General features: G+C 35.5%; 1 protein-coding gene across 1 annotated transcript; it reads right to left on the reverse strand.

The window, feature by feature from the left end:
* Window positions 1-467: 467 nt before the first annotated feature.
* Window positions 468-2536, reverse strand: LOC126604810 (zinc-finger homeodomain protein 6-like). Its single transcript, XM_050272122.1, has one exon. The coding sequence runs from the start codon at window positions 1611-1613 to the stop codon at window positions 678-680; it is 936 nt and encodes a 311-aa protein (XP_050128079.1). The 5' UTR covers window positions 1614-2536; the 3' UTR covers window positions 468-677.
* Window positions 2537-15702: the final 13166 nt, after the last annotated feature.

Raw genomic sequence — 15702 nt, forward strand, 5'->3', positions numbered from 1 at the left:
AAGTAGATGAAAGATGGCTGAATAGAGATGTAAAAGAAATTTACAGGAAGACAAACAATATGAAAGCTAAAAGCAAAAAAACTATTTGAAATTGTTTCCACTTTCAAGATTTTGTTATCATTTATTCTTTATTTATTCTCCTCTCTACTATCACCCTTCTTTTCTCGTATCTCAAACGCAAAAGTGAAAACTAAAATAAAGAAACACAGTAGTTATCAAACAAGACTTGATTTAGCATGTAAGTGAGGTGTGAGGATATTAGCACCACGACAAAAAACTGGTTTCTCGTTCCTCTTTTCCTTTCCTTTTTTCTACCTTTTACAGCTTACCCTAGTGAAAAGCTTAAGCTATTGATGATAATAAAAAAGAAAAGTTGCATGCGAGAGCATTTCTAAGCACAAGTAAATTCGTTGGTATTATTTACAATGTTTCTGAAAGCAACCAAACAGAAAATCCAACAAGATAAATTAAGAAAAAAATAAAATAACTAGATTAAGTGAGAATTAATTAATATCTACCTCCTCAATATCTCTAGTATATATGCACATAAATAATAATATTTCTGATCTAATTACTCGCTAAATTTATCTATTAATTTCCTAGTTACAAATCAATGAATTGTATCTCAAGGACTTCTTTCTAATTAAACATCAATTAATTGTGAAGTTTTAATTGGCTTACATTTGCTTCTTCTTCATGGCTTGTTTGTTATTGTGCATCCATACCTTGAACACCTGCCTCTTTATACCCACTTCAGAACACAACTTCTCCACCTCTTGCTCATCATGTTTCTGGATCCTCCACCCCAACTTCTCCGCCACCTCCGTCATCTTTTCTTTCTGCTCTTGACTGAACTTCGTCCTAAATCGCTTCTTCGAACCTTGTGCATCCGCCGCATAATTTGCACCGCCAAACAGATTATTATTCATGTTCAGATCCTCGCTCGAGGACTCAGCAGCCACCCCACCACTGCTGCCAAAAGTCATCATCATCGCCGGACTAGGCCCCCTAGCCGCTGAATGATGAACAGGAAGCGACGGTGGTGTGGAGATTAGCACTGGCAATCTTGTAATCGCCGAGTCTCTACGGCTGTTGTGTTGTTGGTTTATGACATAGTAATTATTTGATACATGGTCGCCATCGATCTCTTTTCTGTGAAAATTTCTATGACACTCGCAAGCTGCGCATTTTAGGGATCCCGGAGTGTCCTCATCTCCGCCCGGCATGAACTCTCCGCATCCATCGAGCACGTGGCCGCCGCTGCTGACGGCGTGGTTTTTCAAACACTCCCTATACCTAACTCTTGATGCCGCTGTACTTGGCTGCGGTTGCGGTGGAGCTGGTGGTGCTTTGAAATTTGATCCGCTAGCAATTGTTGTTGCAGCACTTGGGGTGACAAGAACTGGAGTAGGGTCAGGATCTCTTCTTGATCTGTCTAGGGTTTGATGAGGTGGGTGGGTGAAGAGTGTGGTGTTGTTACCATGATGCCCTGCTGAGGGAAAATCCGGAGAAGAAGAAAGCTTGGAGGAAGAAGAATCCCTACGGGGAGGAGGAGTATAGGTAAGAGTGCTTGGCATCCTCCCTATTACCTTATCTTGCCCTCTCAGTTCCATTAAAATCTGATATCTTATGTAACTATTATTATACTTGCCGTGATCTCAGCATCCGTAGAATTTTCCTAAAAATAAATGAGTAGTGCGTTTACATTACCGATCTTCGTGATCTCATTTATGATTTTCTCATAATTTATGGATTTTTTGTAATTTTCTCAACTCTAATTCATACTATAGTACCCAGCTAATGTAAGAGCAAAACTTAATCGAAGATATAATCACTAACTTAATATTATTATTCTTCTTTATTTTTTTATTTGTATTTCTGATTTTGACATTTTTGGGTGCTAAATCCACCAACCCATCTCACTAAATTTCAACCCTGTTTCCAAAGAGGTAAGAAGGTGGGTGAGAGAGATATATTGATGGATTAGATGAATTAAAAGATTGAAAAACTCACATACAGAAGAGCTCAAAAAAACAAAATAAAAGATAAATCTTGGAACTTAAACAGGAAAAGAAACTAGAGGGGGGCCTACTGGATTAGAGCTAAAATTAACCTGACCTCTTATAAATTACACTGTAAAATTGGAGAAAGATTGTTGAAGTTGCACCACCATTATTGAAAGCAGGTATTATTACCTGGTTCTGGACTTTGATTAAGGAGAGTATAAACCTCGCTAAGCTCAAGCTAATTAATGTAAGATTCATTAATATCTCAGAGAGAGAGAGAGAGAGAGAGAGAGAGAGAGAGAGAGAGAGAGAGGACTCTTTCTCTTTGGAAGCGAGAAAGTGGTTTGTGTTTCCTACCACCCATCCAACCCCATAAAATCTATTTGAGAAACAAGAACAGGTGGTTTGGTTTGTACTCAAAAGGGGTATTGAATACACTCAGTGAGAGAGAGAGAGAGTACTTCTTTTGCAGAAGAGCCGACAGGCTCACGTTAGTCCTCTCCCACAGCCTGAACCCTGGTCCAGTTCCTAATTATTGCTCTCTGAAACCCTAAACCACCACCAAATTAATGTGTTTTATGTGTAAGAGAGAGAGATAAAAGGAGGGAGAAAAGAAATGTCAGACTCGACGTTACACTGTTTTCCTGGAATCTTCCTTCAACCTGAAGTGCTCAACTTAAATCCTCAAAAACTATTTGAGATTTAATTGGCAGACGTAAAACCCCATTAGACAGGCTCTAAACAAGGGTTTTAGCTAAAATGGTAATGAAAATTTAAAAGGGTTTTGCTAGAGATTATTGAAAAAAGCAAAGATAAAAAGAGTTTGTATGTCGAGTGATTAAGACTCTCTGTTTTTTGTATTATGTCAAAAGTATTTCTTTTTACTGTCTAAGTTTTGTAATAATCACTTATATGTGTGTTGCTAGTTTTAACTGAAGTCATTTCTCAACTGTTAATGTAAATATAGAAAATACTTAACAAATTTTCTAAAGAGAAAATTAGAGGGGAGATTTTCTTTTGGTCTTCTTTTTTGTTAATTTTCTTTTGTGGGTGGTGTGAAGGGAACTAAAGTGAGAGCAATGGTATGCTGGTCCACATAACAGCATTTATTTTGTTTTGTTAGTGAGTGTGTGTCAGAGGTTGTCTCAATCGACCATGTCGTTCTAACAAAAGATTGATACCCTCTTGTATTTTGATAGTCGAGATTTCTAAGTGAGAGAGTTAGTCCTATCGAATCTCTTCGCTTACTCGTCTATGCGATAATTTACAAGTTATCGACGCTAAAACAAGGTAAAAAATCGTAACAGTTTCTAAATACATTAGCTATTACATGGCATTGTAATCTGTACGTATATTATCCTATAAATGTTTGATATATATTGATTGGTCCATATGTCGGCCACGACGTAAATTTTAAGCTAATAATTGTCTAACACGGTATTACCATACTTTCATTTTCAGTCACATGGAAGAAAAAGCCAAAGAACTAATTAAGCAACAATTATCCCGTAAAACTGAAAGAATATTAGGAGGAAGCTCAGTCCAAAGTTGTTAAAACAGCTTCCTGATTGTTGTCTAACTATTAAGTCACACATTATATTCCACCATAACAATCCACAACCCTGCTCACCGTTTATAATCTAGCTACTACATAATGTTGTTAAAAGATATGACAAAATATTTAACGCCTGAAGAGTCTGCCTTAATTCGGAAACTATCACTACAACTAATCCAATAGTTTCTTAAATTGTACAACTACCATGTTAGTTAATTAATCAATTGATTATTTCCGTAGTTATCTGTATCTATCTTACAAACTTGTTAGGTTTCCACACTTAAGGGGTGCGTTTGTTGCACCAGACTGTCTCAGACTAAACTAGCTTCAGGGACTAAGTTGGACTGACTTAGATTAGACTAAGCTGAACTGGCTTAATGAAACGTTTGGTGCAGTGTTAGACTAAGTCACAGACTATATTTTTTTTGCCATTTTTATTTCACTTTTGGCTTAAAAATTAAACAAAAATTAATAATGGCAATGAAGTCTGGAAATGAATGGACCCAAGCAAATTTTCTTTTCCCTTCCTTCCTCTACCCTTCCTTGTTTCTCTTCTCCATCATTTTCTCTCTATCAAATTATGCATCAATCTCTTACTTTTCTTGTTTAATTAAGAGAATTTGTTGGTTAACCATTCGCCAAGCCTTCCAGTAACCAATTAAACCAGCAAATCCCAGGAAAAAAAAAACCCAAAAACAAGAAGAAAAAAAAACCCAAAAACCCAGAACAAAAATCGATTTACTGAGATTGCGAAGCAGTCATAGCAGAGATGAACTAGTCGATGAGGAGGCAAGCCGAAGGCAAAGCCAAAATCAATAGCTTCAAAGCCACAACCATGGCAATAGCGAAGCAGCGAAGGAGAAGAAGATGGCGGAGATGACCCAGTCGACGAGGTCATCGTCGGAGATGAAGAAGTCGACGAGTTCGTCGTTTGAGCAAGACGAAGAAGTTATTAGCTAGTCCAATGGTTTTCTAGGGGACACGCTAAGAACGGCTAGTGAGGTTGTTAGTGAAAGTGAGTCCTGGTTAATCCCATTAAAACTAGTCCAGCTAGGAAACAAACACAAGACTGGACTAATCTTTAGTCTAGTTCAGTCCAATGAACTTTAGTGAGGGAAAACAAACACCTCCAAGAAGGCTTGAGATGTATTCAAACTTAAAATCAACTAATAAAATAAATAAATAATCTTATCGGACTTCAATTTGGGATTATTTTTTTGTTAAATTTATGTGGCACTTAGCACATACACTTCATTAAAAATGATAATATATTACTAAAGCTACTCATCCAATTTTAAATATCCCTTTGAGAACAGTATTCAAAGTCTCTAGCTAACAGTTGTCCCAGTTGTTTGCTATTCAACATCTGTGACTTTAAAATAAGGGACACTTTGGATGCGTTCCCTAGCTATCAATATTCTTTGATTGAAACCTTGTTAGTTTTTAGTTGTTGATTGACGTCCCTGACATTAATGTAATAATGTAAGTTACTATATTTTTTAAATTAAAAATTAAAAATTGAAATTTGTAATTGTTTATATTGATGAGATTTTAAATAAAACCCATAATTTATGGGATTAAAAATAATAAAATATAAATTACACTCTCTATTATATTGTGTGTGTGTGTACATATATGTATGGGTACATTAACCAAAATTAACAAAAAAAAGTTATTGTACCAAAACATGGATATATTATCAAATCAACGAAAAAAAATGTACCCATATAAGTTTAAACATGGATTAAAAAATTTGAATGGATTTTATATTAAAAAAAGGGTACATTTTACATATAACAAATTGATATATTTGAGAATGGGTACATTTAAGATTAAAAAAATTGAAAAATTATATGAATAGGTACATTTAAGATTAAAAAATTGAGAATCTTTTTATACATAAAAAAAACTAATAGGTACAAACTTAATTTAATTTAATTTTTTATTATTTTGGAAATGTTTGAATTGAAAATTAATTAGAAGTTTAATAGAGGTGTGAGTATTAAACCCTAAATTAATTACTAATTTTTATATTAAAAAATTACATAATAAACATGTAAATTCATTATCACATTAATGCTAGGGACTTGAATCAAAATTTGAGAACTAATAAGGTCTTAGTCAATGAACAATAAGAACTAGGGACCGGATACTAATTTTTCCTAAAAATAAATTAAAAAAAAATTCTGGATAAGTATATCGTATGAATGAATTATCAAGCATCTAATCTAATCAAGTGTTTGTTTTTTATTTGATAAGTATACAATTTAGGAAACAAGAGCCCTCTCTGCCATCTGCATTGCTATCTTTGGACAACTATCTTTGATCTATCTAGTTTTATATTGGGGTTTAGGGTTTAGTTTTATATTGGAAGAATATCTCTTTGATCTGTCTAAATCATTATTTTAAGCAACCATCTTTGGTCTGCTTGAGGGATCGATTTCCAAGTACTTAAGCCTCGTAAATTAACAAAAGGGAGTAAGATCTATGATTAAACTAATCAAACCAGCTTTTCTTTCCTAATCAGTGCATGCACGAGTAAACTGATAGGGCTTAGGAGACGGGGCAGAAGCTAGGCCAGGTGTCAATATTTTATTTGTTCCTTTCCTGTCTATCTCTCACACTTTCTTTTTGTTTATTCAATCTGGTATTTCATAGGTGAGAGGTCAAGGTTGAGTGAGGTTTTGAAATTCATAAACTCAACTCAATTGCTTATGCGCGCCTGAGTATAAATTTGATATGAACTTTGCGTGCATCAACTATAAAAAGCTATTCATGTTTGCGTACAAAATGATCGTTAGCATTCCTCTGTTCTAATTAGCCAAAGAGATTTCAATGGTTTCGTTTTGAGGTGGTTGTTTGTGATGTCAAACATTTTTCTAGGGTACAGTCTGTTAAGTTGCCGTCTATTCTTTTTTTATTAATTTTCATCCCTAATCAACCAGTTTCTCAGTTGGGTTTGTTTAAAATATGTGATACTTCCAATGCTATTAGCCAAAAGTAGATTCTGAAGTGACATTGATGGGAAATAATAGACCAGTAAAAAGAAAGATGCTTCTTCTGCTTCCATATATATGATCAGATTCAGGACCACATATTGAAGCCTGAGCAGTTTGCATTTTCGGATTTTCCTCTCATTGAGGGGAAGAAAATAGTAGTAAAAGTCAATATTCTGAGCCCAATAACGTGTATATATTTTACATAACTTTTGGACTCAAAGAGAAACAATGCTATGAGAGTAAGAGTCAAAATTTGTAGAAAATATTTACCATTACCACTGGAGTTCATGGTTTTTTACTAATTTGAAGGCTCCGAGTGTAATTCTACATATCAATGTCGGTCATGTACGCGTGCCTCTGTTGATTCCTATCGTTGATGCTTGGGTAGTCCATGATATATATGCATTAACAATCCATAACGACTTTCGCATCAGCGACCGACTGTATATCCTCCTATAACCCTATGAAATTCAAATGATGGCAGTGCTTTGTGGTTATTGGTCTATTTTGATTTTTGTAATTTTTGCTTTATGGTTTTGGAAGGTGAGGCCAAGGAGGGTCCTATGCAATTTGGACGGACATGGGACACCAAAGGTGCCAAGAATAAAGATAGCAAATTGTACGGATGGGGCTTTTTTGCAAGCTTAAGAAATTTGTAGGATCTAGGTAAAGTGGTCGACACAAGCAAATTTGTAATAATACATAGTGTTATTCACACACTTATTTTTAAATCTCACATCATTGTTAATTTTTTACCATAATCTTCTTCAATTCATTTGATCCAACAATAAAAAATTGAAATGAATGTGTGAGAAGTAAAAATATGTGTGTGGAAAGCACAACCCTAACAATATTGAATATACGGATTTTAATTAGTCATGTCATCTTCGCGCATGCACATTTTATCGTGTGAGTGTAGTTCCGAACAAGAACTTAGGTGGAACACGACCTTAGCTTCACTGTGAAATTCAGAGTTACTAGTATCAATGATCTTGTATTGTGTCTGTAATTGTGGCTCAGAATGGTGATGGTAAATCCTGATGCCTATTTTATAGTTTTCAAGACTCTTTTTATTTTAGGAAAACTAATGAAAAGAGCTTGAAAACTTTGAGTTTTAATGATAAGGACAAAATAAAGGGTAAAGTGAATAGTACCAGGATTGACTTTTTAGTGTAAAAATGTGATTTTTCGTTAAAGTGAACAATACCGGGTGCTTTTCGTTAAAATTCCTTTTTATTTTTTATAAATTTGATGATCACACTGTCACGGTGATATTACTTTATAATTGTTTTGTTCTTGGTGTTTACGCGGCTGGAAATCTACTTATCTAACGAAAGGTGTTGACTGGTGTATACGAAGCCCACCAATCACGTTCACTAACCTACTTGTTTTTTTCTTATTTCATTCATTTTAACAAGGCACTATATTGGTCAACTATATGCTTATTAGCCTTCCCTAATTTGCAGTGGTGCTATTCCAGTACTTCTGCACTTTCTCAATAGTCAATACCCTAATTCCCACCTAAACCAATAACCCACATTTCTTTAATTTAATTTAATTTTTAACAAGATTGTCGTTGTAATATTTCCATGTATGAACAGCTAACTCATATACATAATAACTGGCCTGTGGCGGATTTCATATCTATTATATTTTTGCTCTCTCATCACTTAACTCAGATAATAAAACAAGCAAACAAAAGAGGCATCTTCTTGTAAAAATTAGGATATGTTGAAGGCTCTATTATTTTCAATGGAAACAAGAAAAGAAAAAGAGGTAAAGAAATTCATCAAATATACTCTTAGTTAACAGTTTATTTGAATGGAACTTACCAAAGTATGATTATTTACTAATACTGTGATTTTGTCTCGTCAAAATATCAAGGCAAAATAGGTTTAGATTTTCAAATGGTGTTGGGAAATGACAAAAGAAATGTGCACATGTTATTTCCCATAAGAATTAGGAAATAGGTCTCTCTTTGTAATCCCAATCAGTTTAGGATTAGGAAATAAGTGAGTTTTCCCTACTCTAAAAGGATTTAAGAACCCTATACTTGTATGACATGTTCTCAGAAATTGAAATATACTCCATTATTATTTGTTTACAAGAGGGAAGTCCTCTCTTATAGAGGGCCAAAAACTAGTCCTAACAAGTGGACAAACCAAATGATGATTACATGAGGAAAACACCGAAGAGGAAAATAAGGAGAAAAAGAAAGCGAAGCAAAGTAATGATGGCTAGCTATAAAACAAAGTAATGATGGCTAGCTATAAAGTAAAGTAATGATGGCTAGCTAGAGGAATAATTACAAGTTTATTGTCTATACCAATAATGTCTAGCAGCTATTGTTAACACTCCCCTCAAGTTGGTGCGTATATGTCATGAATGCCCAATTTGCTTAGTGAGTTGTGAAATACTGAACTTGTGACTGCTTTGGTGAGCATGTCTGCTAATTGATCTTCAGATTTAATGAATGGAACTTCAATAAGTCTTGCCTCAATTTTTTCTTTAATAAAATGTCTATCCACCTCCACATGTTTGGTTTGATCATGTTGAACCGGATTGTGAGCAATGTCAATTGCAGCCTTGTTGTCACAATGTAGACGCATAGCATGCTTGGGCCTAAATCCCAAATCTCTCAGTAAATTCTTCACCCAAAGCAGTTCACATACTCCATGTGCCATGCTCCGATATTCTGCTTCAGCACTTGATGTAGCAACAACCTTTTGTTTCTTACTATGCTAAGAGACAAGATTTCCTCCAACAATAACAAAGTATCCTGATGTTGATCGTCTGTTAGTTACATCACCAGCCCAATCAACATCAGTGTAGCCTTTAACGTCTAGATGATCATGTTTTGAAAGCATTAATCCTTTCCCAGGAGCTAACTTTAAATACCTCAAGATACGGTTTACAGCATCCATGTGTGTTTCACTTGGTGCATGCATAAACTGGCTTACCATGCTGATTGCATATGCTATATCTGGTCTAGTATGTGCAAGATATATTAGCTTACCAACAATTCATTGATATCTCTCTTTGTTGGTAGGTATCTGATCAGGATATTCACTAAGTTTGTGATTCAGCTCAATTGAGGTATCTGCTGGTTTGCATGCTAGCATCCCAGTTTCCGTCAAAATATCAAGAACATATTTCCATTGTGATAGAAATATTCCTTGTTGTGAGCGGGCCACCTCAATGCCCAAGAAATACTTTAAAGCACTGAGATCTTTCATCTCAAATTCACTTGCTAGATACTTTTGTAGTGCTACCTTCTCTTCTGGATCATTTCCTGTAACCACCATATCATCCACATATACAATAAGAGCAGTGATTTTACCTTTCTTATGCTTTAAGAAAAGAGTATGATCTAACTGCATATGTTATATCTAGTCTAGTATGTGCAAGATATATTAGCTTACCAACAATTCGTTGATCTCTCTTTGTTGGTATGTATCTGATCAGGATATTCACCAAGTTTGTGATTAAGCTCAATTAGGGTATCTGCTGGTTTGCACACTAACATCCCAGTTTCCGTCAAAATATCAAGAACATATTTCCGTTGTGATAGAAATATTCCTTGTTGTTAGCGGGCCACCTCAATGCCCAAGAAATACTTTAAAGCATCGAGATCTTTCATCTCAAATTCACTTGCTAGATACTTTTGTAGTGCTGCCTTCTCTTCTGGATCATTTCCTGTAACCACCATGTCATCCACATATACAATAGGAGCAGTGATTTTACCTTTCTTATGCTTTAAGAAAAGAGTATGATCTGAGTTGTTTTGCTTGTATCTGAAAAATTTCATCGATTTGGTAAATCTCCCAAACCAAGCTCTCGGCGATTGCTTTAAACCATACAACGACTTTTTTAGTTTACAAACGTTGTTGGTCTGATTGGGATCCAACTTGCATCATAAGGGAAGCTCCATATAAACTTCTTCTTCTAAATCTCCATGCAGGAAAGCATTTTTGACATCGAATTGTTGCAAAGGCCAGTCAAGGTTTGCTGCTAGGGATAAGAGTACATGAATAGTGCTTATCTTAGCTATAGGGGCAAAAGTCTCTCCGTAGTCAATGTCATATGTCTGCGTGTAGCCTTTTGCCACTAATCTTGCTTTGTATCACTCAATAGTGCCATCTGCATTGAATTTTACTGTGTATATCCACCTGCAACCAACTGAATTCTTCCCCTTGGGTAGGTTAGTTAACTCCCAAGTGGAATTTTTCTGGAGTGCCTCCATTTCTTCATTCATTGCACGAGTCCACCTAGGATCTTTCATAGCATCCTCTACACTACAAGGAATAGTTACAGTGGATAATTGATTTACAAATGCCTCACATGATGTAGATAGCCTATGGAGGGACACATGGTTAGCAATTGGGTATTTAACCTTGGCTCTAGGATCAGGATCATATAACTGTTTAGGAATCCCTCGAGATTTTCGAAGGGGAAGTTGATAATTAGTGGACTCAATTTAACTTGACTCAAGTACGATCTCAATAGAATTAGATTGATCAGTTACCTATTGATTGTGTTCAGGGGCTGATTGATCATGTGGTACTGTCGAAGAAGGCAATCCTAAGCCATCTGGACTTAACGTTGCTGGATGTACTTCTGTGTTTGATGTTGGAGTCGATTATTCTGTTTCTGCATGTATTGTTTGATTACAGTCGTCTGCCGACTTATCAACATTTATCTCAGTTTCCGAAATTTCTGCAACAATTTTAATGTTGCTAATGTCTTGGGTATCCTCTTCAAACATATTATTCTCCTCCTGAAGGGGATACTCAATGTCTCCCTTTGAAAAATATGCTTCTCCTTCTTGAAACTGGACATTTGCAGTGATGTATAGAGTTTGGGTAGGAGGATGAAAACATTTGTATCCCTTTTTTGTATCAGAATAACCCAAGAATACACACCAGAGGGCACATGGATCAAACTTCCCCCGTTGATATGGATAAACTTGTACATAAGCCACACAACCAAAGACACGTGGTTCTAAGTTTGGGATAGATGGAATGGTGAGAATGTGGTTAAGTGTTTGGAATGGTGTTTGATATTGGAGAGTATTGGATGGTGTTCGATTTATGAGATATGTTGCAGAACACAGTGCCTCCCCCCAAAACTTATGATGCATGTTGGCACCATATAAAAATGCACGAACCACTTCTAAGAGATGTCGATTCTTCCTCTCTGCTACACCGTTTTGTTGAGGTGTATAGGCACATGTGGTTTGATGAACAATACCATGCTCTTGCAAATAGTTATGCAAAGCATGATTGACATATTCTCCTCCATTATCAGACCTGAGTGTCTGAATTTTCTTGTCAAACTGAGTTGCAACATATTGATGAAAAATATTGAACTTGGTAGGAACTTCACTCTTGTGCTTCATTGGAAACACCTATGTCATTCTAGTACAGTCATTTATAAATGTCACAAACCATCTAAATCTATAAGTGGTAAGAATTCTGGCAGGACCCCAAACGTCAGAATGAACGACCATGAATGGCACAGAACTTTTATTTAATCTTAATGGATAGGAAACACGATGACTTTTGGCCAAAATACAAATTTCACAATGGAAATTAGATTCTTTGAATTGGGGAAAAAGTTCAGGGAATAAAAGTTTAAGATAACCAAATGAGGGATGTCCTAATTGCTTGTGCCATAACCAAATCTTCTTCATTCGGGTTAATTCGTCTCTGCTTACATGATGCACTTGACTCAATCTATTGCTGCATTCTTCCATTAAGTCCAAATAATATAGTTTGCCCCTTCTAGTACCACAACCAATCACGGCCTTGGTGAGCAGATCCTGGAAAAAACAATATAGTGGCCAAAAGGAAACAGAACAATTAAGGGAATCAATAATTTGAGAAACAGATAAAAGATCATAATCTAAGGATGGTACAACTAGGACATGATCAAGATTGAGTGAAAAAGTTAGTGAAAGAGAGCCTTCTACAGTAACCGGAGAGATTGAACCATTGGCATTGGTAATGAATGTCTGGTTGGTTGTTTTTAGTGAGTGAAGAATGTTAGCATCAGATGTCATGTGATATGTGGCACCTGTATCAATAATCCACGATCTATTACAAGTATTAGCGGATATAGAATTAGATATGCCTGAGGTGTTCAAGGTTTTTGGGACATGGTCAAATGAGCTAACATCTTGAGAAGACTCAGAGGTGGTGAATAATGCTCTGCTGGATTCCTTCTTTCGTCCTTTGTGAACCCATCCTTCTAGATAGCCAATAATCTCATAACAGCCTTGAATAGTATGATTTTTCAATCTGCATTTGGTGCACTGCATAGGTGGTCAATTACGAAATCAATCAGCTGTTGAGGAGTTTATATTTTGAAGTCGAGGTCCTTGTGAAGATCGAGAATTTGTGGTAAAGAGCACAGTAGCTTCAGGCATGGTGGCACTTTTTGACATGGTTCCTTGTCGATTGCTTTCACGTTTAACATGAGAGTATGCTCATTCAAGACCAAGTTTGGGCTCCATTCTCAAAATCTCACCACAAATTTGATCAAACTTGTTGTCTAGTCCTGCAAGAAAAATATAGACTCGAAGTCGCTCAATTTCTTGCTGCATTGATGAGATATCATCTGGGTCCTTCATGTTAGTAGGACTAAGTTGATCAAGTTCTTGAAAAATTTCGGTGAGATTGCTATAATAGTTAGCAATAGGAGCTCCATTTTGCTTCATGGTAAATGACATTTTATGAAGATCATAAATTTTGGCTTCATCAGAGCCATCTGAGTAAGTCTTTTTTATGGCATCCCATACCTGTATGGCTGTGTCATAACGGATGAACCGCTTCATCTGATTAGGTGTCATAACATCAAATAACCAACTTTTGACTTGGCAATTTTCAGCTCGCCACTTGTTATACAGTGGGTCTGTAATTGTAGGCTACTTGGTATCACCGGAAAGATGCCTATGTTTTTCTCGACCAACAATTTTCATCTCTATGACTTGATGCCATAGAGAATAGTTTTTCTCATCAAGTTTAATTCCTGCAGAGAAATTGGAATTATCATTTTGAATGATGACCACTTGTGTGGTGGAGTTTGATTCACCTGGTGTGAAGGACTGAATTGGTGGGTCTGATACTTCATCATCACTAGCCATTGTATAGGCTTAAGATCAGTGAAGTTGAAATAAAAATAAAACTGATATGATGATTGAGATATGATATAGCGAAAGCTTTTTTCTGTTTTTGAGGTTCAAGAGTTAGTCATGATCGACTGCTCTGATACCATCTCAGAAATTGAAATATACTCCATTATTATTTGTTTACAAGAGGAAAGTCCTCTCTTATAGATGGCCAAAAACTAGTCCTAACAAGTGTACAAGCCAAATGATGATTACATGAGGAAAACACCGAAGAGGAAAATAAGGAGAAAAGGAAAGCAAAGCAAAGTAATGATGACTAGCTATAAAACAAAATAATGATGGCTAGCTATAAAGTAAAGTAATGATGGTTAGCTAGAGGAATAATTACAAGTCTATTGTCTATACCAATAATGTCTAGTAGCTATTGTTGACACATGTAACCTTCATCTATTTACTATAAATAGGCTTGTTTGGTGCTGATTATTAACTTGAACAACAAAGAAAATACAAGGGTAGAGAGCCAAGAGTGATAGAGAGATCTATAGCAAGGTTTTAGGTATTCGCATAAGGGTTTTCAACAAGTTCTTGTATCCAAGTTGTTATTCTTTATAGTGCAACCTCACTAAATTCTTTATGTTTGTGTGTGGCGTGTTTACTTTATTGTTCATATATTAGCATAGCATCATCATATGAGTTTGCATAACACCAGAGACTATCGATAAACAAGATCAATTAAGAGGAATTAAATTCAACAACTACTGCAATAGCTATTCACTTGTCATGTCAATTGTCATGTGTCCCTATGTGGGATTAGTATAGTAACCTATAGTTGAATATTGACTTGTGTGCTTAAACATGTTTTGAAACCACCATACACAACTTATATGGAGCAATCACAATTATAATTATAACTATATATATATGCTTTGAACAATTTTCTGAAGAGTAACACTACACTTATTACACTTATTATCTATTTGTATCATCTCTCTAATACATGTAGAACTCACCCATACATGTGAGTCGTATCTTTATTAGAGAAAGATGGTACAAATATATAGTAAGAATAATATTTTCGTTTTTTGGATGGATAATTTGGGCATATAAATTTTGTCAACATATGATGTTTCTTCTCTCTCTATTATTAGGAACATATAAATATGCTTATCTTTGGCTTCGTACACTTTCAATTTTCCTTTTTCCCTTACTGACAAAAAAAGAAGGGTTAAACTATGTTTACTACTATCATGTTTCGTGATTTTCAACATTTAGTACATCAAGTTTTTTTCATCCCAGAGTCATACCTAAAGTGTTAATTTTGGGACAGTCTCATACATCCGTTAGTCAAACTATTAGTTCTCCCGTTAAGTGATGACGTGACGCCCAGATGGACAATGACTGGGCGCCACATGTCATTAAAAAATATTAAAATAATTAATTAAATAAAAGTTAAAAAAAACAAAACAAAACAAAAAAAAAACATCCCTCCCCCCAAACCAGAAGAAGAAGAAAAAGAAAAAAAAACGAATCTACAACCCAGAAGAAGAAGAAGAAAAAGAAGAAGGAAGAAGGATAAGAAGAAGAAAAAAAAAAACGAATCTGCAACCCAGAAGAAGGAGGAAGAAGAAGAAGAAGAAGAAGAAGGAAGAAGGACAAGAAGAGGAAGTAAAAAAAAACCGAATCTGCAACCCAGAAGAAGAAAAAAAAAACGAATATGCAACCCAGAAGAAGAAGAAGAAAGAAAAAAAAAACAAACCGAATCTGCAACCCAGAAGAAGAAGAAGGAGAAGGAAGAAGAAGGAAAAAAAAAAGAAAAAAAAAAGCAGCCCAAACCTAGTTCGTCCCCCCGCGACCGCGAACGCGTACCCAGAAGGTTCTTCTTCTGGGTTGCAGGTTCGATTTTTCTTTTCTTTTCTTCTTCTTTCTTCTTCTTCTTCTTCTTCTTCTTCTTCTTCTTTCTTCTTCTTCTTCTTCTGGGTTGCAGATTCGGTTTTTCTTTTTTTTTTCTTTTTT

Source organism: Malus sylvestris, chromosome 15, assembly GCF_916048215.2.
Source record: "Malus sylvestris chromosome 15, drMalSylv7.2, whole genome shotgun sequence".
Taxonomy (NCBI): domain Eukaryota; kingdom Viridiplantae; phylum Streptophyta; class Magnoliopsida; order Rosales; family Rosaceae; genus Malus; species Malus sylvestris.